At 36.0% G+C, this 22,509-nt stretch overlaps 1 protein-coding gene and 1 long non-coding RNA gene across 2 annotated transcripts; one reads left to right on the top strand and one right to left on the bottom strand.

Annotated features, from left to right (window-relative positions):
• The first annotated feature begins 7,598 nt into the window (after positions 1 to 7,598).
• LOC145092047 (adenylate kinase 4-like) lies at positions 7,599 to 9,754 on the top strand. The gene is made up of 6 exons (XM_079029926.1): positions 7,599 to 7,901; positions 8,482 to 8,627; positions 8,723 to 8,842; positions 8,998 to 9,165; positions 9,251 to 9,340; positions 9,462 to 9,754. Exons 1-6 carry the CDS (start codon positions 7,790 to 7,792, stop codon positions 9,561 to 9,563), a joined length of 738 nt encoding a protein of 245 aa, XP_078886052.1. The 5' UTR covers positions 7,599 to 7,789; the 3' UTR covers positions 9,564 to 9,754.
• A 403-nt stretch (positions 9,755 to 10,157) lies between these two features.
• On the bottom strand, positions 10,158 to 11,202 carry LOC145094376 (uncharacterized). Its single transcript, XR_013703316.1, has 2 exons — positions 10,857 to 11,202; positions 10,158 to 10,457 (listed from the first exon to the last, which is right to left on the bottom strand). It is a non-coding gene; the product is annotated as an uncharacterized LOC145094376 (long non-coding RNA).
• Positions 11,203 to 22,509: the final 11,307 nt, after the last annotated feature.

Genomic DNA, 22,509 nt, shown 5'->3' with positions numbered 1-22,509 from the left:
CTCGGTGATTTAACGATGGCATTAAAGTGCTAGGCTTCGCCCATACTGAATTGATGTTTTCAAGTTATAGTCTGATTTGATCATTATAAATCGGAAACCAAGAAACTAAAAGTTGAACTGTTAGTTTGATTCATTATCCATGACTCAGTTCACAATGATATCTTGTGGAAGCAAAGGAGTAATTGATCACTTATCTAAGGGTTGACTTTTGATAAGATAAGAGTTTAGCTGTTGTTGTGGAATGCACACTTTGTTGGTTATTCAAAAAGTATTTGACCAATAGTAGTTAATGACTTATCCAAGTGGGAGACTGTTGGAAATAGGTGTCCAATGTCATAACTAATTTTTATAACTTTGGGAATAATAACAAAGTCCTTTTTGGGTTGCCCTAAAGAACTAAAGTATCTAGAACTAATTTGAGAGATTGAGATAAATAGTTTATTAATTTATTACAAGTTAATAAATTAATTAAAAACTAGTTAAAATTAATTAGAACTAATTTAAAGGTACATGGGCTAAATAGTAATTGTTTAATAGTCGAGAAACAATAATATTCTGGAACTCCATTATGGTGTACGATTCTGGAGGGCTTCCAGAATCTTTTAGATAGATGATAAGGATAAGAATTTGAATCAGGATTAAATTTGATTATTTAATTGATTCAAATCACCTTTATCCGCTAAATACCATAGTTATATAGAGACCCCTCTAGGCCTTAGAAAACCAGATTTTACTCTCCTCTAGATTGAGAAATCGGATTTCTCAACATCTTTCCTCTCTTTCATAAAGTTCTAGGGTTTTTAGCCTTTTTAGGTGTGAGTCATTAGATGCATTCTACTTTGGGTGCTAGTCTTTCCAAAAGTAACAAGGAGTTCGATTTCTTCAAGTGTTCAAGAGAAAAGTTTGATTTTGTTAAGAGGGTAGTAAATCAATCATTTTCTTTAGTTTATAATGCTACTTTTGAAAGTACGTTATCATAATAGTAAAACATAGATTTTAGGGTGCATGCACATTTAGGGTTTATTATAAATGCTTCCGTTGCCTAATTTATGTGTATAGATGTCTAATAAACCCATCACAAAGTTATTTACTTTAAATTGACTTGATTGGTGTTTTTTCTTTTGTAAAAGCTTGTAATGTTTAATGTACTTTTTCAAACAGCTTGATTTTGGGGGTTTATAACACCTTTCTGTCGATAGAAAAAAAATATACTATAAGCCTATTTTGGTTGATTGAAATGATGTAATTTGTTTATTGGGCTTTTATAAAAGTTTGGTATGCAACTAAATTGTTAAAGGGGTACGATTCATCATGCATTTTTGGGAGCTTATAGCTTTACTAACTTTTAGCTTTTGTAAAAAAAAACTCGGAAAAAAAAAACTTTGTTCGGAGGTATGAGCTTCTAACTTTTAACTAAATCAAAAAACTTCAAACTCTAAAGCTACTTCAAATAGCGTTTAACAAAAACTATTTTATAATTTTGCAAATTGACTTGTATTCTTTTTTAAAATCAATGATATGAATTTAGATAAATCATTTTATGTAATTTTATATGCTTTAAAAATTTTCAACCACTTTTGAACGAATACTATGTACACAACTAAAAACTTTAGTTTCCAGTTATTTTTGTCAAAAATACCCAAATATACAATGTTAATATTGCACATTGATAATTAATTTTTAAAGATATGCAAGTGCATACCCTTCCAAGTTCCAACCTTATACATATGCCCATGGGTTTATGTGGGAAATGATCATCAATTCTCATGTTCAGGGCCGGTCCAGACGGTGGGCAACCCGGACGACCGTCCAGGGCCCACGACTCCAGGGGCCCAAAATTTATTGGTTATATATTGTATATATATAAACCAATTATTACTAAAATGATTTTTAGGGCCTAAAGTTGGTTCAAATTCAAACCAGCTCAAAACATAAACAATTTGGCTTGTTTGTTATTGCTAATTGAACGTGTTTATAGTAAAGAATAAAAGATATTTTTTTGTTAATTTTTATTATATTTTTCTTTAAGGAGCCCTTTTTTGTCTTTCCGCCCTGGGCCCCATATACATTTGGACCGGCCCTGCTCATGTTAGCATTGTCGATAAAGCTCCAAGCTACTATTTTATCAAAATCGAGATGTCATAAACAACCAACAAACATTGAGAAATTTCAATACTCATAGGAGTTTGAAAATTAAGAGATGATATTTGAATGTTGAGCAATTTAAAATTTTGACAGATGAATTGAAGGAATAATTCGAATACTTGCATTATCAAAAAATTTGACATCGTAAACAATTTATATGGATTAAATCTTATTATCAAAATTTCAAAAATATCATTTGAAAATAAAAATCAAAATAAACGTTTCTTTTGTGAAAAAAGTCGTGTTCATCAATAGTCTCCCTCGTTTTACAAATGAAGGTGCATGTTTTTATGGTAGCAGATGTGGGAGGTGGCGACAAAGAGGGCATGATTCTAATTTTATAACACATACACATGACATACAAAAACAAATTCATTCAAGAAGAAGTGAAAGTGTGAAACCAGTCGTCACATGCCTAGCAAATAATTTGTTAATGATGACAACATACATTTAATATCTTAATTCAACTTTATATCGGTCGACGTTCATCAAAGGTCCAAAACAGTTCTTGTCTTTTTCCAGATACATATTTAAATAATACATCATTGTATTTGTATCATGTAGGCTTTACTTTGAGAATTTTTGAGGTCTTAAATCATCACATTAGATTTTCTTTCTATTACATGACAGATTAACTTATCTATTTTTAATTAGTTAGGTTTCATGTCGGTTGATCAAATATGTTTGAGTAAACTTTTAGCTACATAAAAAAGGCGTTGAAAGTTATTTAAGTTGATTTTTTAACATGTTTTAACTTGTTATATTTAAATATTAGTTTATAACCCGTAAGAATGGTTATAAAATTAATTAAACTTTTATAATAAAAATTTATAATTATTAATCAGTTTAAATAAATTATTAATTAAAAGATATATCAAAATTTTAAAGTTATTATAACTTCAAATTTAATATATAATTAGAAAATATAAATTTGAATTTTGAAATGAGTTACCTAATATATCTACATGACACATGACATAATATTAATGATGAGTTGTATTAAAGTGACACTTGACAAAAAAAAATTATTCATTTATTAGAATATGGATTTTAGATGACTATCGTAACAATATATATTTTTATAATCATATGTAGCATAATATTAGGATTGTGCATGAGTCGGTTTTAGACCCAAAGTGAACCCAACCCAAAAATGGTCGGTTTCTGATTGTTGAAACCTAATACGGTTAGTTCTTGGTCTGTTCGGTTTTTCAGGTTCTAAAGTCAATTTTAACGGTTTTCTGATATCTTAGGTTCAACCTATATACTCATAGGTTCTGGTTACAAACCCAAAATGCTCTTTCTTGTTGACTCCGCCAACATTATAATCTTTTTTTTTCCTTGTGGCTAATAAACTTTTAAACAATTGTTGTTATCGATTTTCTAAGCCAATTAATTTGCTTCGTTCATCCATTTCTAAAAGCTCAAGGAAACCACAAACCATATGTCGGCCACCATTGTTTTTATCTCGAAGCTATCATACCTATCTCTGTTGATTTTCTTAAGCCATTAAAAGTTGTATTTATTATTAGTTGATATTTTAGGCCTAAGTATCAGCCCCATATATCAATTTTTAAAAGATATATCGTAGCTCATTAACTGATATATAGTAGTTTCTCATCGATTTTCCTTAAGCCTCAAAAGTCAAACCAACCGCAAATAAATATTATTGGCCTATTTGTATTAGCCGCTTCATTTAATTTTACGAAACAACGTCTCCTTTATAATCGTCTTTAACCAATAATTCATGGGTCGGTTTTGATGGGTCGGTGTGTCGGTTTCATGTGTGGATCGGTTTTTCGGTTTAGATGAGTCAGTTTTTGGGTAAAAACAGAGAAACCAACTTTTCGGTTTTTAAAAATTTTAAACCCTAACTGTCGGTTTTGCTTCGGTTTCAGTTTTTTCAGTTTCGGTTTCGTCGGTTTTGATCGGGTTTGCTCACCCCTGACAATTCCTCTTATAAAAAGATAAACGACAAATTGATTGTAATAGCGACCAAGTTCTCACGTTTTTCTTACTATACTAACAAGTAACAACTATCTTGTTGTCGTTCAGAAAATAATTAATTAGGAATTCGTTGGATTAGGAAATCGATCAACAAACAAGAAATGTGAAAATCTAAAATAGTTTTTCTATTATACACCAAACCTATTTCCCCTAATGGCTAATCGCCTTTCTAAAGTTCAGATCCATAACCCTATATTTATTTATTAGTTTCCGCAATAAGTAGTTAATTAAGAAACATAAGTTGTTCTAAAACAAACACCCGTTTAATTTTATGGTCAATGTTTATAATAAGGGTTAAATGTTTCTTATACATAGTTATACAAGTTTTAAATTTGTGCAACCAAATTGTTTTTAGACTAAATATACAACAATGTCTCACTATTGGAACGACCAAAAAAATTGAAACATTATAACATGGAACTGTTACAAGATACGGTTAAATGCTCATTTATATAATAATGTCATAACTGTCAATTTATTCAATGTTTTTTTTTTTTTTTTTTCAATTTATGCAAAAATAATTTTTTTTTACCAATTTATTCATCTGACACGAATAATGCCCACTATATTTCAGTTAATGAAACATTATTCATTATTGCATATTTCGTTTAAAATATGTTACAAAGATTTAATGCTTATAACTTTATAAGTAGCTATACCTTGTTATAGCTGTTAAATAAGCCAATTTAGTTTTAAAAATCTTAAAAAATACTAGAATACTTGTACAACGTTCATGTTTGCAGTTAACTTTAACTTAAAAAATTAATTATTGACGAAAATATATGAGTTTTGCAATCTAATAATTGTTGAGTTGTTTTTGGGCCTGGAATAATATTATTTAAAACTAAAATAAAAAACAGTTTACGATTTTCTTTTCGTGAAAAGGGTATTGATTAAGTGGATCAATTCAAATTGAATTTCGATTATCGACTTATTAATCAGCCTAATGTTGTCATCACTTATGTTGTTTATGTCGTGTATTTCCCTCGATCCCTTCATGAATCATGACCATTGACCAAGATGATTAGAGTAGTGACTAGTCCACTACTAGATGGCTTAGCCCAACGCGATTTGGGTTGCCTGGAGCTACTCACAGAATTTGGGCCTATTTTGTAACATAAAATGTATTTGACATATAATGTGGGCTAAAATTCAGAAAATACTAAATACTAGTAGAGGATAGAGGTGCTCATAGCCATAGGGGTAGCAAATCGGACTGCTCTTGAAAGGGTTTTAATAGTCATTTCTTGGAAATTTTTATAACTTATGCTCATCAAAATCAGTAGGGTTGTTGGTAAACTTATTGTTAAAAATTTGGGATAGTAAAAGGCTTGGAAATTATGAGAGTAGTGTGTAACATTTTCAGATTAAAGTTTTTGGATGATACTCCCAATCTTTAATCGGATAAGACTCAGAAATGAGAGAAAACAGAAGAGAGAATGTTTAAGAAGTATTTGGGTGGTACCCCGCTCCCAGGGGCATTGCCCCCGGACCCCGTTCGGTCAGGGGCTTTGCCCCTAAATAGCAATTTACTTTCAACCAAGAAAAATTTAAACAAATGTGTACTCCACACCATCCTAACTTGTTCAATATTTATCAAGGTGATATTGATCAACAAATTAATCTTATTATACTTAAATAATATTAGTGATGTAAAATCACCAACACTTATGATGTTTATTCTTCTGGTATCTCATCTTTAAGCCTTTCAATTTGATCCTCTAGTGATAAGAGGTATGCATTTTGTTCAATTAAAAAGATGTGATCAAAATTGGTGTATTGTTTATCTTTTATAATACTTTATAGGTTTAACATAAACATCTACATATGGTTGGATGCTCATCATTTAGGTTCAATCATGAACCAACCATACCGGACTACGAGGAATTAATGGGATGACTTGGTCATTCTCTTCACAAAAATGCTTACACATATTCCATCTCCCATAATTCCCGATCACTTCATATTCCTTCGATATGCGTCCGCAATGCTCCAAATTGATAAACACATAAAAATCCACCAATAAATCAAAACATAACCTCATCGAACGGAAATTTCACAAATATGCAAAAAAAAAAAAAAAAAAAAAAAAAAAAATTCTAAAATGCATGAAATAAAAAGTGAAAAGAGGTTTAGAATGCAAGAAAATATGCATAAAAATGCATCTAACATTGTTCGAATAGTTTTTGTTTGAGGTGTTTGAAAATGATCTCAAAACAGTAGCATGGTGTAGTGAGTTATTATCATACATCTTATGTGAATTTTCAACATGAGGTTATTATTATTATTATATATATATTTTTTTTGTTTTTGTTTTTGCTTTTTTGTTTTTTTGTTTTTGTTTTTGTTTTTTTTTTGTAAGCACAGCAAGGATTGGGCTTTCATAAGGCCAAAGGATATGGATGAGTTTTTCACGCGTGACAGCTGATGTGGAGGGGGGTATTTACGCTTAAACACCGCCCCCCTCTATAGTGGTTGTGACGCGGATTGAAGCCACTCACGGATGATAACGAACAATTTTATTGATTGAATTTTTTCAACCCAATCATTACTCCCGTTTCTCTGTATCTCTCTTTTCCTTTTCTATTTCTCTCTCTTGTTCACTAGTGAACACCACCCCCATTACTAGTAAATATGTAGTGGAATATATTTTTTTTATGATGTGACAGCCAAAAACGCATAAACATCTCAAAACCATACCTCATGGCCTAAGTTAGACCCTCTCTTAAAAACACATTATATACCGATAGAATTAAGCTCCAGTCCCTTAATCAATACTAACAAAACTTCATCATGATTCATAGGGCTTGTTTATATGTGTATTTTGAAATTGATAAACGATTACTACAATTTGAAGTAACCATAACCGATTTTTTTTTATGTTCGGATAAGCATATTATTTTTATGACTTCATATTTTTAAATAATCACCCTAATATATAAACTACAACGATTATTGCAACTTGAAGTAACCATAATCAATTATTTTTTTCACATTGATCTCTATTTTGGTCATTTTAAATATAGATAACTCAAATAATCAAAATTTACTAAAACGTTTGTCCAAACTCCAAAATGATCATTCCGATAGTGGATGGTTAAGACAGATACTTAACGATATATTCGGATAGTGGATTTTATCAATTAGTAAAAGTGTCAGTACCCAAAAGAAGGGTGTTACAACTTGCATGACTTGAAGATGTGCACTTTGTTGGCCTTTTGTTTTCGATTTCAATGTAAATGCTTTAATTGCTTTATTTCAAGACTATTTGTATTTAACTATTTATAATACATCCAAAAAATATCTTTCTACATCAATAACCATATTTTATCATACCTTATTAGTTATTATTATATTGATTATCATTATCATATTCATATCCAAACGTAATCACTTTTGTCTATTTTTTATGTGCAATCTTGTCTTGGTATAAAGAGAAAGCAAAGCAAAAGGAGTGGTTTATTTGCATTCATCGAAGCTTTGAAAACCCCGCCTTCTTCTTCCTCCTCCTCATCTCCATATCTCAACTTGCATCGTCTTTCGTATTTTTCACTTTATTCAGTGGTGGGTGCACCCACTAATCCACCATAAAACCCATCCATCTTCGCAGCTAAAATCACTGTAGAAAGAGGCAGAAATGGCGAGCAGCAGCATCTCCTTGGAAGATGTACCTTCGTTGGACATGATGAGTGAACTCCTTCGCCGACTCAAGTGCTCATCCAAGCCCGATAAGCGCCTCATCCTCATTGGTATTACAATTAAACCCTTTTTCTGTTGCGATTCTTTTAAAATTACGATGATCGTTCCGTGTTGAGTATTTGGGCTATTGATTCTGAGATCTGTGAATGGTCCCATGAATTAGGGTAAATTTTGAAGCTTTTATCCCAATCACAAACTTCGTTAGTATCTATTTAGCATTATCCATATGGTGTATTAGTTCTGTTGCTGTTTTTTATTGGTGGTTTTTTGCTTGCTTAAATCCTGAATGTTTTAGGCCTTTTAAACCTAAAGTTACAACGTAAGCAGAATTTACTAGGGTATAATCTCAAAATGGCACTTTTAAACCCCCTCCCCCTCTCAATTCCGTAAAAAGAATTATTGTATGATTCATTCTTCCATTTTGAAATTTCTTCTTGATGGGGCTTAAATGTTCTTATGAATCGGGTTATTCTAGAACCATAGAGTTGGAATTAAAACTGTATCTTTAACCCCTATGGATCATTTTTTAATCACATTGATCGGTTTTAAGTGTTCTTGAGCCTTGAGATCGATGGGTATTGCCTTCTAAGTGTTGGATTAAATGTTTACAAGCAAATGAATGAAATGTAGGTCCACCTGGATCTGGAAAAGGTACCCAATCCCCCATCATCAAGGATGAATACTGCCTATGCCACTTGGCAACAGGTGATATGTTGAGAGCAGCTGTTGCAGCTAAAACCCCACTTGGGATTAAAGCCAAGGAAACCATGGAGAAGGTAGGCTAAGAGACATCGACACCATGGTTATGCACTTATGTCATATTTCTATTTTGGATTATTTGTTTGACTTCTTTCTTTTGCAAATTTCAAAGGGAGAACTTGTTTCTGATGACTTGGTGGTTGGAATCATTGATGAAGCAATGAAGAAACCATCATGCCAAAAAGGATTCATTCTTGATGGGTTTCCTAGGACAGTTGCACAAGCTGAAAAGGTTTCTTGATCCATTTTGCTTTTTATAAGTCAATAAAATTATGTAAATAAGGTTGTTTCTTCTTTTTCCACACCAAGTCCTGTATGTGTAATGATATATGTATCTGCATAAAGTTTGTTTCTACCCTTGATTTGTTTATTGTTTTCTTTTTAAAGCTTGATGAAATGCTTCAAAAGCAAGGAAGCAAGATTGATAAAGTGCTTGATTTTGCAATTGACGACTCCATCTTGGAGGAGAGAATCACTGGGCGTTGGATCCATGCTTCAAGTGGTAGGACATACCACACAAAGTTTGCACCTCCCAAGACTCCTGGTGTTGATGATGTAAGGGCATTTTAGGCATTTGATAAAATATCCTCCACCATATGAATCAAATTGTTTCTTCTTCTTCTTCTTCTTCTTCTTATAGGTTACAGGGGAGCCTTTAATGCAAAGAAAGGATGATACTGCACAAGTTCTGAAATCGAGGCTGGAGGCTTTTCACAGACAAACAGAGCCTGTAAGTGTTGGGTCCCATCCCATCCCACCAACAAAGATGGGATGGGACCCACAGTTTATTTATTTATTTATTATTAGAAAAAGGAAAGATTTAAAATTTGGGTATTGTGTGTGAATTGCAGGTTATAGAGTATTACAACAAGAAGGGTGTGGTTGCAAAGCTTCCTGCAGAGAAGCCCCCGAAGGAGGTGACTGTTGAGGTTCAGAAGGTTTTGTCGTCTTAATGGATTAAGACGCCTGCTTTTTGATTATTGTGATGTTATCTAACCTGATACGATATTGGATCGGCTTAAACATTGAACTCTTTATTTATGCTACAATTTTCAATTTTCCAAGCATGATATTGATGGTGGTTGAGTTGCTGAGATATATAAAACCTTACCAGAAATGAATAAAGTTGTAAGAAAATTGCCAATTTCTTTTCTAATTCTTGTTTATTATTTATGTTTTCGATACTAATATGGAAAACCACAAATACAAAATACGCAACTTATGGAAAACCATATTCATGTGTACATTCTTTTCTGAAAAAGAATTGCAGTATTTTTAAAAGGAGTTGATTTGTACAGAATAAAAATTTATCATCCACTAATATTTTATGAATAGACAATTTTATCCTTATATTTATTTTATCAAACTTTACACTTTACCCTTTAACTATATAAATATATTTATCTCTATCATATATAATATTTTTTTTTTCAAAATTTCAATTCTACAATTTTATCAAATTTACCAAACATTACATTTTACCCCTATCACTAAAAAATTTACTTTTTGCCCTAGATTTTTTTTTGTCAACGCATAAAATTAAAAAATATAAAAACAACTCTATATATTTCACTAGATAATAACGTTTAAAATCAAAAACTTAGTTATGTAACCAAATTTTTACCAAAAAAATATGATCAAACAACGGTCCAAATATAAATCTAAATAGCCATCCAAATCAAAAATATAAAAAAACTAGCCGTTAAAAAAATGAAGATTATTAAGGCTCAAAAAGGACCGCCTAAATCAAATATATCTAATGGATATATGTTTCTGTGATTTTCCACAACTCAAATCTTGATGATTCCACTTTGTTGCATTGAAGTGATTGAGTCTATTAAGCTCATCTGTTAGATAACAACATAGAAATTCAGAAAATAAGTAAGCTAACTATGAACATAAAATGACAAAGCAAGAAAAAAAATCAATAACTCAAGTGTGTTATCGTGAGTGGTATGATTAATGAAAAAAAAAAAAAACAATTAACACTTGTTTTCTGTGAGAAAAGAAGAACCATTAAAACTTGCTCTCTATGTGTCATTACATGGAGAATAATTATTGGCCACATCTATCTTAATAACTACGAAGATTAGGAGAGATATAACAGACCAATAGCTAATGTTTACCAGCGATTATACAACAATTAAAAATTGCTTTGTTATATTTACAATTGAAAATTACATAAATCAGACAACAAACACAATTACAATCGCAAACAACTTGAGGGAAATTTTTAATTTACAAACCAGATGAAGCAAGTCACGATGGTGTAGGAAATACTTTCGCAATAGCAACGGACGTTAGAGCAAGCCGACGGTGCTGGATTAGGCAGCGACGCCGGTGGATGAACGAGCCAGCAGTGGAGCAGACGACGGCGGCGATGGATGAAGTCGGGGAAGAAACGATTAGGCGTGGGAATCGAAGAGACAGATACGCTGTTTGACTTTGAGGGAAGGTTTTACAATATTTGTACCTAATTGTCCAATGTTAGTATCTTACCATTTGGATTGGACTGTTAAGATGTTTGAATTTTTAGATGTGTGATCTTACGATTTGGATCGGATAATTTGTGTTCAGATGTTTGAATTTTTAGATGCGTGATCTTAAATTTGGATCAGATAATTTGGATTGGACGTTTGAATTTGAATTGGATTATTTGGTTTAAAAACTTTCAACAAATATATTATTTAATATATATTTTTATCAAAAGTTTTTTGTCAATGAAATATTAAATTATAATTAATTTTTCTTAAGTTGTTTATAAATTATAATTCACAGCTAAAAAGTTTTATTTAGTTACTTTTAAAGAGTTATTAGCTAATATTTAAGTTCTATATTATTTAAAATGTCTTGCCTCTTAAAAAACTGAATTGTAAAAACCGATCCAACCGAACTGTAATTTGGTTGTATCAGATTTGATTTGAATTTAGTTTGAATTATTCGGATCCATGTTTTGGAAACGGATATCCATTTGGATTTATTTGATTGGATCGGATCAAACCGATCCATCCAAACGAACACCCCTAAATATTTGTGGGAGGGGGTAAAATCTAAAATGAAAAAAAAGGGTAAAATTGTTTATTTGTAAAAAGTTGTATGTTTCTATTTTTAAATATATATATTTTTGGTCAAACCAACAAAAAAACAGGCCTTATTTTACTTAACAACCATTTCCTATGCGTAACCCTTGCAACGTCATTTGGCTTAGTTCAGGCTAACGTGTGTCATGCTTGAACATGGGAAAGTTATTTTAGAAAACATATGGTAGTATTTAAATAAATTTATGGAAGAAACTTGTAGTTATTAAAAGAGATAATCCTATACTTAATGACATATATATGTTGTATCAACACGTACAAGTAATTAACAATGTTTTAAAAACCGGTTTGAACCGGCCGATTGAACCGGTTGGACCGGGAACGGGAGGAGGGAACGGTTCAATTATTACCGGTTTTATATTGATTTATGAACCTGTTGTTTTTTAGAAAAAACCGGTTGAACATGTTAAACCGAATAAAAAATACGAAAAAGAACAATTTACATAATAAACTTTGATGATTATTTTTTCACATCTATTAGTTTTCTTTAAATAAAAACATATGATAAATGGTATAAAGTTTTTTGATGTGTTTGTATTCATTTAAAACTATATTTCATTACGGTATTATATTTCATTTTCTTTTTGACGTATATGGATTGATGTAAAACACTAAAACTTATGGTTATGTGTTATTTTAATGTATTTGGATTCATCTACAACTTAAATTTATGTGTAGGAAAATAGAAAAAAACATGAAAACTATAGAAACCGGTTGACCCGGAGGTCGAACCGGTTAAACCGGGAACCAGTCATCATACCGGTTCAACTAAAAAACCGGTTTTTAAAACATTGGTAATTAAAGTATACTTCCGAATTTTGATGTCTAAGTACCACTGTTTTCGGTCTTTACAAGTCCTTTATGCATATTTTTACATCAACCTTTCATCTTTTCTTATGGATTTTGTATGCATGATATTGCAACCTCACGTGCTATTTATTCCAAAGACACTTTTTTCCAGTTAGAGTGAGTGAGTGACCATATAGTGTTAAGATATGTTACTTAACCTTTAGTCTTCATATATACCCATTTATTATATAAAACACACACACACACAATAAAAGTGGAACGTTATGGAATCCATTATCATGAGCATAATATTGGAATCCAAGTTTTAGATTATGCTTCTTTGAATTGTCGTATAGCATTCTTGGGTTATTTTCTTTCGATGACGAGATTCCAAAAGAAACGAACCTTATAGAGGGAGAGTTATGCAACTCTAGTCTCTAAAAACTGCATGTAATTAGGATCACGATCTATCTTACTAAATTTAACTTAAAACTTGTTAACTCATCATACATCAACTAAAGGCCATTTACATAGACATAAAAAAACTTTTTCAAACTTTGACTTATTGAAAGTTATCTATATAAGATGTCCCTCAAAACTCTTGTCTGACTAAAAGTTATGACCATTTGAAATTATGCCTCTTTCCACCTCGTTTTTTTTCACCGTCACAAACTCTCATTTATCCATAAAATACTCTATTAAGTCCTTGGACACTTAGAAATAGTTTGCATCACATTTTGTTTGGGATTAAGCCAATAAATCATACTTAAGGAAAAAAGCCCAAATTTTAAAAAGATGAGGTAACTACTACAAATTATTATGTTTAACTCGTAGATTAACTAATTGCACATTCCATGTAGTAAAATTGTTTCTTCGAATATATGTCACCAAGTAGTACCTTTGAAAAGTGTACTACATCTTCGAAAATTCATGTTTCCGAAAATTGTGGTTATATGATGTGATTTTTGAAAAGTCTGGTAAATATGTGATATGAGTTTTTATTAGTTTGTCAATAAAGTCAATAGCTCTTTTTAATTTATGCTCCTGGTATTGTTTATAGAAACAAAACAAACCGGTGATGAAGTGGTGGTTTATTAATATACTTTTAACTCAGGTTGTTGAGTAATTGATTCCTTCCACATGGCACGTCCTATGCTTAATAATTGTGTCTTAAAATCTTATGTTTCTTGTTTATGTATTTGTGATTATGTAAGTCTCTGGATGTGCATACGGTAAACTAGGAGATGTGTTGCATAGGGTAAAATTGGGTAAAATTATATGGTTAAATTTTGATAACTATATATATCGAAAGTAATTATGTTATTAATACTAACCATGAAATAGTAGAATTTTACATTAATTTATTATGTAAATTTGTAATTATTTTGAACTATGTTATAACATTTGCTAAAATCATATCATTTAGTGATCCTTATTCGCATGTAACATCCTGATTCTTATGTATGAGATTTATTATTCAAAAGACAAATTTTCCTTAGAACTCGGCGAGTTGATGGCCTCAACTCAACGTATTGAAAGGCTTTGGGTCGTGCATCTTTTTAGACCAACTCGACGAGTTGGAGAGGAAAACTCTACGAGTTGGCGGCTGATTGCGAAACCCTAAATTTTAAGGTTTGCACCTTATATAACCTCCTTAAGTCCTTGAGGCTGATCTTTAATCAGCCTCCAAACCCTATTATCAGCCTTGTGAATCTTAATCATCATTTCATCTCTTATTGTGAACTAGTGTGGCATTTTGGAGCAAAAGAAGAAGAAGATTGAGAGAAGGAAGCAAGGATCTAGCAAGCAAAGCTCTTATCTTCAGTTTGACACTCTTTTGGACCGTTGTAACTGTTCAAGATCCGATTTTTATCTATCTATGTAGCTAGATCTTGAGTTTTGTCCCTTTTTCTCCTTTTTCTTGGATGTTGCAATGGATGTTTGCAACTTTATGAATCTCCAGGTCACGGTGACCTTATAGTGGGTTGGATCTGGTCTTTAGCCAAGCTTTGATGTCATGCATGGAGTTTAGGTCATATTTCCCCTTTTTGACTAATTTTGGGTTCAATACATGCATTGGACATGCATGTCTATAAAGCATTAACCTTTGGGACGTTTTTTAGGCTAGAATCTCTTCTGGAAAAGTTGGGTTCCAGATCTCAAGGATTTTGTGCTTAATGGTTAAGCCTTTGAGTTTTCAAGCCTTGTAGAAGGGTTTTTGAGCATTTGGAGTAGCCCCAAAGGATAAAGTTGGAAACTTTATCCTTTTAGACACATTTGGAATTCAGATATGAGCCTTAGAGTCCCTGGAATCAAAGAATCATCTAAATGTGTTAAGCTGGGAAAAACTCAACGAGTTTCCCAACCAACTCGGCGAGTTGGCTAGGGTGTTCCCCGACGTTCTGAGTACTGTGGAACTCGACGAGTTCAAGAGGTACACTCGACGAGTTGGATTAACATAGATTGTTGACCTTGACCGTTGACTTTGACTTTGTCCATGGTTGACCAAGTTGGACTTTTGAGGGCATTTTAGGTATTCTGGGATTTTGATGTGTTTGGTCATGATGGTTGTAGGCATTGATTCAGGAGCTGAGATTCGGAGTCAGACCTTATCAGTTTTGCACTACTTGTGAGGTGGGTTGTCCTGACTGTACTTGCGGGTCGAAGGCACCAATGTCGACCCATTGTATTGATATCCTGTTATGCATGCTATTGTATGTTTATGATATGTTAGATCGGTATCCTAGTAGATATGATTTTGTTATGCTTAGTGATTTGTAGATCTCTATGACTGGATGTAGACTGTTATATGATTATCTGTTATATATGCACATGGTTTTTTGGTGGTTGAGGCTTCACTACTTTGTGCGTAAGCCAATAGGTCGATGCATTCTAACCCGATGGTTGAGGGCCTAGGGTATTCCATCTCGAGGATAATTGGACCCATAGTATGTTGGCATTCCAACCCGATGGTTGAGGGCCTGTGTTATTCCATCACGAGGGTGATTGGACCCATAATATATTGGCATTCCAACCCGATGGTTGAGGGGCCTAGGGTAGTCCAACCTAATGGTTGATTCAACCCAAAGTATGTTGTTATTTTAACTGTGTTGTTTGTTATGTATTGGTATTTTGGGGGAACTCACTAAGCTTTGGGCTTACAGTTTGGATTATGTTTCAGGTACCTCATTGGATCGCAGAAATGTGAAGGCGTGATCGTGCACCTCCTCATGTTTTGATTTTACGATTTTAGGATTTCTATGATGTGAAACTTATTTTGAAAACAAATTGTAATAAATGATGGTTTTGTGTTTGTTTAAAAATTTCAAGAATTTTTTGAATGTTACAAGTTGGTATCAGAGCCTTGGTTTGAGTGAATTGGAGGAACAATCGTGTGAATCCAGTCTCAAACTAAGGAAATATTTTCAAAATGATTTTTCAAATGGTTTTCAAAATACCCAAGGAGGATGCGATGTGTACGATTAGCCGAAGCCAGTAAGTAGACCCCAAAATACCATACTGTTAGAACAACATGCTAATGATAGGATAGGGATCTTCAGAAATTACACGATAAAATTACCTGATTATATGATGCCTGATATCCTGAGAATGTTTGGTTTGGCCTTATTTCCTATTCTTGTTTGATGAAGGGCTTAGGGTAGGATCAGATATTCGAATGTCTATAGGGTCTAGTGTTATGTATGGCTAGCATACACGAGTGCCTCAAGGTTGGTGGATGTTTCATGGATGAGTCGTCTGGGGTCAGTCGGCCAGTCATGAGATATTTAGCCTTTCCTCTAGGGAGTGAGGGTTGAGTGTTTGTCTATGCTTATGAGTATTGTTAGGGCATTGTGATGATCCTTGAGACAAATACGGTTAGGTGTGGAAGGTAGTATGGGTCCGTACTACTGAAAGTAGAAGACCCATACGCGTAGCAAAGAAGTCACAACCCCTAGGGCTTCGTTGGGAGTTGGTTCCCCGTTATGATATGTGGATTATCTGATATCTTCCTGGTGTATTTTTAGTATGGTGACTACGAGGCGAGTTGAGATCGGATTCGAGTTGGGATCAAGCGCAGGCAGACAGGGTGAGTCAGTATTATCAAAGGACTGCGTCAGGGAGATCATTCACAAGGAGGTAGTTGCTATTATCTGGGGTCAGATTCCGGAGATGTTCGGGTCTATCAAGACCACGATGATGGAGTTCTTTGATGATCGCTATGCAGCTATTGTTGAGACGGCTGCTGCTGCGGCCTCCGCAGCCGTGGCGGTTGCAGGTAATGGGACAGGGCAAGTCTTCCAGTATTGGGACTTCGATAATACGAATCCCCCGACTTTTGATAGAGTTTAGGACCCGATCATAGCCGTGAGGTGGCTATCTGATGTGGAGGGATGTTTTTTCACTTGTTTATGCCCTGCTGACCAGAAGGCCAGGTGTGCTTTGAACCTTCTGAGGTCCAGAGCGAAGGATTGGTGGAGGCTCGCTACTAGTTCTTATCCTGTTGAGCAGAGAGCTGTTGTGACATGGGAGTAGTTTTCTAAGATGTTTCGCTCCCGATATGTCCCACTGGTGGAGCGTGAGAGGTTGGCATAAGAGTATCTGGATTTGAGATAGGGTTCTGAGACGGTGACGGAGATCACTAAGATGTTCATGGAGAGAGCTATGTTCTGCCCTATGTTTGCTGCATTTGAGCAAGCTCAAATGACCTGTTACTTGAGTGTGCTCAAGACGGAGATCAGACATTTTGTTTCTACTTAACGTTATGGTTCTTTGTTAGAGATGCTAGAAGCCGCCATGCAGCGTGAGATTGAGATTGAGTTGCAGACTCAGGAGTTGAGACTGGCCCTGGGGCAATCGTAGCATGCCCCGAAGCAATTCAGGACCGCTGACTCTAGGTCGGGGAGTCAGAGGGGTCACACTTGTGGGAAGTGCAGCAAGCTACATGATGGTGTTTTTCAGTCTTCTTCGGGTTGCCACAAATGTGGCAAGCAGGGCCACATTGCGAGGGATTGTCGGCAGCAGACTCCAGCTTCTGGCATCAGAGTTTGTTACCATTATGATCAGGTGGGCCATTTGAAGGCCCATTGTCCCATTTTAGCAGCTAAGTCGGCGTAGGCTACAACACCAATTACTTTGAGGATCATTGACAGGATTCAAGGTAGGGTGGAGCCCCCGAGGACTCGAGGTCGCGCTTTCCAACTCACTGCCGAGGAGGCCAGGACAACACCAGATGTTGTGACTGGTATGTTTATATCCCTTATCTTATTTATTATGTTTGTTTTATGCTCATTTGTTTGTACCTTTGGTAGGTACATTTCTACTGAACTCCTTGCCTGCTTTAGTGTTATTTGACACGGGTGCGAGTCAGTCCTTCGTTTCACGGTCTTTTAGTAGGGAGTTTGCTTTGCCCTTAGGGGAGTTGGAGTGTCCTTTGCGAGTTTCTATCGCCAATGAACACGGGGTTCCGGCTTCTTCGGTTTATCAGGGTTGTATTCTGGAGATCTTCGGAGTATCCTTCCCGATCGATTTGATTCCTATTCCCATGGGGGATGTTTGCGTGATAGTGGGTATGGATTGGATGAGCCATTTCAGTGTCATGATCGACTGCGAGGGTCAGAGCATGATAGTTCGAATCCCAAGTGGGGGTGAGTTGGTTATTTATAGAGAGGGTACCAGGTTGGGTTCAGGGTTTTGTTTGGCATCCAGGGCTCGACAGTATATTTAGCACGGGTGTGCAGGTTACTTGGCTTATATGGTGGACACGTGAGTTGGGGATCAGGTGTCAGTTGCTGATGTTCTGGTTCTCAGGGATTTCGCTGATGTATTCCCGGAGGAGTTACCCGGTGTGCCTCCTGAGAGGCAGATTGAGTTTAGGATCGAATTTGTGCCAGGTGCGGCCCATATTGCCAAGGCACCATAACGATTGGCACCGCCTGAGATGCATGAGCTGTCATCTCAGTTGCAGGAGCTAGTAAGCAAGCAGTTCATCCGTCCGAGCAGCTCTCCGTGGGGAGCGTCGATTCTATTTGTCAAGAAAAAGGATGGTTCACACCAGATGTGCATTGATTACCGAGAGTTGAACAAGTTAAAAATGAATAACCGCTATCCCTTTTTACGGATTGGTGATCTCTTTTATCAGTTGCAGGGAGCATCTTGGTTCTCCAAGATTGATCTGAGGTCTAGGTACCATCAAGTCAGGGTGAGGGAGGACGACGTGGATAAGACTATGTTCCAGACTCGTTATGGGCATTACGAGTTCGTGGTGATGCCATTCGGGCTCACCCATGCGCCTTCAATATTTATGGATTTGATTAATCGGGTATGCAGGCCGATGCTTGATCGTTCGATTATCGTGTTTATTGATGATATCTTGGTGTATTTCAAGACCAGAGAGCAGCATGAGGAGCACCTTCACGAACTTCTAGGGATGTTGAAACGGGAACGAATTTATTCTAAGTTCTCGAAATGCGAGTTTTGGTTGCGAGAGGTTAAGTTCCTTGGACATCTTGTTAATCAGGATGGGATTTTGGTCGATCTGGCCCAAATCGAGGCGGTGATGTAGTGGGAGGTTCCGAAATCTCCCTCAGATATCAGGAGTTTTCTGGCTTTGGCAGGGTACTATCGGAGATTTATTCAGGATTTCTCTAAGATTGTCGTACCCATCACTCGTCTGACGAGGAAGGGAGCGGACTTCTAGTGGGGCCTTGAGAAACAGTCAACATTAGAGACCCTTCGGCAGAGACTTTACAAGGCCCCAGTTTTGACCCTCCCTGAGGGAGTCAATGATTTTGTGGTTTTCTATGATGCGTCCATCACCGGGTTGGGGGCAGTTCTCATGCAGAGAGGACGAATGATAGCTGATGCTTCACGGTAGCTAAAGTCGCATGAGACGAGATATCCCACGCATGATCTTGAGTTGGGGGGGGGGGGAGGTTTTCGCCCTCAAGATTTGGAGGCATTACCTTTATATGGTTGTTGTACCATCTACACGGATCACAAGAGTTTGAGGTATATAATGGATCAGCCGAACATGAACATGAGGCAACGCAGGTGGATGGACGTAGTTAAGGATTATGATTGCGAGATCCTTTACCATCTGGGTAAAGCGAATGTGGTGGCGGATGCCCTGAGCCGCAAGTCAGCTGGATCTTCTGTTCCGATAACATGTATGAGGACATCTGTGGATTCTCCATTTGTGAGTTTGATTAGTGAGGCTTAGACTGAGGGTGTTCGAGAGGAAAATTGGAAGATTGCGAGGATTGGGGGTGGGATTACCAGATATGTTCCGGACAGTCGTGGTTTGTTGACCTGTTGCGGTCGGGTATGGGTTCATGGTTTGTTGACCCGTTGCGTTCGGGTATGGGTTCATGTGTCTGCTGCTCACCATATGGTTCCAGTCTCTATTGTTTCAGACCGTGATGTTCAGTTCACCTTCTGATTTTGGCAGAAGTTCCATGAGAAACTAGGTACGAGGCTACACTTCAGTACTGCTTATCATCCGCAGACCGACGACCAAAGTGAGCGGACCATTCAGACTCTCGAGGATATGTTGCGAGCTTGTGTTATTAATTTTGATGGGAGTTGAGACTCGTACCTACCTCTTGAGTTCTCTTATAACAAGAATTTTCACTCTAGCATTGATGCTCTGTCTTTGGAGCTTTTTTATGGGCGGAGATGTCACACCCCAGTCTGTTAGGGCGAGGTTGGTCACATGATCATGGGTCGGACCGAGGTGGTTCTGCAGACTACAGAGATGATCTAACAGATCAGACATATATTATAGACCGCTCAGAGTTTTCAGAAAAGCTATGTCGACCGGCATCGATCTGAGTTGGAGTTTCAGGTCGGGGGCATGGTGTTACTGAAGTTCTCACGTTGGAAAGGTGTGATTCGCTTCAGGAAGAGGGGAGGTTGGGCCCCCAATATATTGGACCATTCTGGATTGTTGCCAGGGTTTGCAAGGTTGCTTATAGATTGGATCTTCCAGAGGAGCTTAGTCAAATTCATAACATTTTCCACGTTTCGTAGTTACGGAAGTGCGTATTGGACGAGGATACAGTGATATCATTGGGTGATATTCAGGTTGACGAGTGCCTGACTATGTTGAGAGGCCGATAGCTATTCTGGAAAGGAAGGTAAAGTGTAACATCCCAACTCTTAGGTATGAGATTTATTGCTTAAAAGACAAATTCTTCTTTGGGAACTCGTCGAGTTGATGGACTCAAACTCGACATGTTGGAAGCTCTCAACTCGTCGAGTTGTTTAGAAAAACTCAACGAGTTGATGGTTGTGTATGAAACCCTAATTTCCTGGGTTTTGCACCCTATTTAAAGACCTTATGACTCATTGTTGGCCTCCCTTATCGTCCCCTCAGTCCAGAGAAACCCTACTTAGTGCCTCATTTCTCATTTTAAGTGTGTGTGAGCTTGGAGTGTGATTTTGGTGCTCTTTTGGAAGGAACTTGAAGCTTGGAGAGGATTGATTCAGAGGAAGGCTTTAGATCCAGGGTTTTCATTGTTGTGGCAGTCATTTTGAGGTATAAAGTTGATACCTTGACCAATCCTTTGCTAGATATCTTCTTTTGAAAGTTTATGGCCATTATTGGCCCATTTTGGGACCATTATGGGATTTGAGCATGTTATGAAGCTATGAATTCAGATTTGGGCATCTCATGGACTCCATGGACTTAAAGTCGCCAACTTTATCAAGTCTTGGCCCTCCTCCATGCTCTAAGTCCCTTAATAAGCTTGGTTTAAGTGTTTTAGTGTAACGTCCGCGTTTCCAGACTAGGCATTTTCATTGATATAATAGTCTAGGTTAACCGTTGTAACCCGTTTTGAAATAATAAGAGTGTATTATTTGAGTATTATGTGTTTTGTGCTTAATTGCTTAATTATGTGGTTTGATTAATTAAGAATAAAAATAAGCGTCAAAATTTAAGTGTAAAATAAACTTGATATCTTTGAATAATGTTGTAGTAGTTGAAACGAGGTTTCCGAATATATATAGAACGCCCAAATCTGACTTCGTATGAGGAAGTTATGATTTATTGAAGTTTCGATTTAGCGGTATGCAACCTGAAATACTCGATTTGAGATCGAGCGGTTTTTAGCCGAAACAATCTAAACGAGAATCGAAGATCTCGTTGTTCGTATCGAAGCGATGAAAAGTTAGGCGAGAACGGACGTCAAATGAAGAAGTTATGAATTTATAACAAAGTTTTCCTGTCCAGGCCTACTAAAAATAAATAATAAAAATAAAGTCAACATTAGCCGACGAAGTCTAAACGAAAGTTATAGAGCGTAGTCTCACCTACGCGTGGATATAAAGAACGTAGAAAACGGAGTTCGTATAAAGAAGATATGAATTTCCGAAGTTTATTAAATAATTAATATTTAAATTTAATTATAAAAGCCGGCATTATCCGAAGAGGAGTCACCGATCTGATCCGAGGTACGCCCCGCGTACTCGCGTACGCCCAACGTACCCCGATGCATGCACCGCCTCACACTCAAGTGACTTCGGATACGTAAGCCATGACGACCGAGGCAGTACCCCCCGCGTAAGGCCGTACGCCCCGCGTACTCCGAGGCTCTAGCCTCCTATAAATAGGATGCGAGGGCAACCGACTCATTTGCTTTTTTTCTCTCTTCTCTCTCCCGTTTTGCATCGTTTTGCGTGCTAGAAGTACCCCGAAGCCCCGGTATCATTCCCGAGCCCCGAAGCAAGTCCCGAGGTCCCGAAGATCCCGAGAAGTAAGATTCCCGAGCCGAAGCTCTGCCCGCGAGGAGTCCGGTTTTTGTGAAGATCTTCCAGATCTACGGAGAAACACTACTTCTATAAGCCGTAGTGCTGTCTGATCATCTTCTGATCAAGTGAGTGTGTAGTTATTTTCTTCTAACGCATAATTATGAAGTATTATATATAAAATACGTGTTATGTGTATACTTTGTTGTTATATGTATGAATGTATATTCACTTTCTTCTATCTTATAGATCTGATTATTTCTCT

This window comes from Lactuca serriola, chromosome 3 (genome assembly GCF_051521515.1).
Source record: "Lactuca serriola cultivar US96UC23 chromosome 3, Lser_US96UC23_V15, whole genome shotgun sequence".
Lineage (NCBI taxonomy): Eukaryota > Viridiplantae > Streptophyta > Magnoliopsida > Asterales > Asteraceae > Lactuca > Lactuca serriola.
The sequence above is the reverse complement of the archived record's forward strand: the minus strand, read 5'-3'. Positions and strand labels throughout refer to the sequence as shown.

Coding starts and splice junctions, on each gene's coding strand:
- LOC145092047 (XM_079029926.1), top strand. CDS start 7,790: ATGGCGAGCAGCAGCATCTCCTTGGAAGATGTACCTTCGTTGGACATG. Junction 8,628..8,722: donor CCAAGGAAACCATGGAGAAG/GTAGGCTAAGAG, acceptor CAAATTTCAAAG/GGAGAACTTGTTTCTGATGA. Junction 9,341..9,461: donor TTCACAGACAAACAGAGCCT/GTAAGTGTTGGG, acceptor TGTGAATTGCAG/GTTATAGAGTATTACAACAA.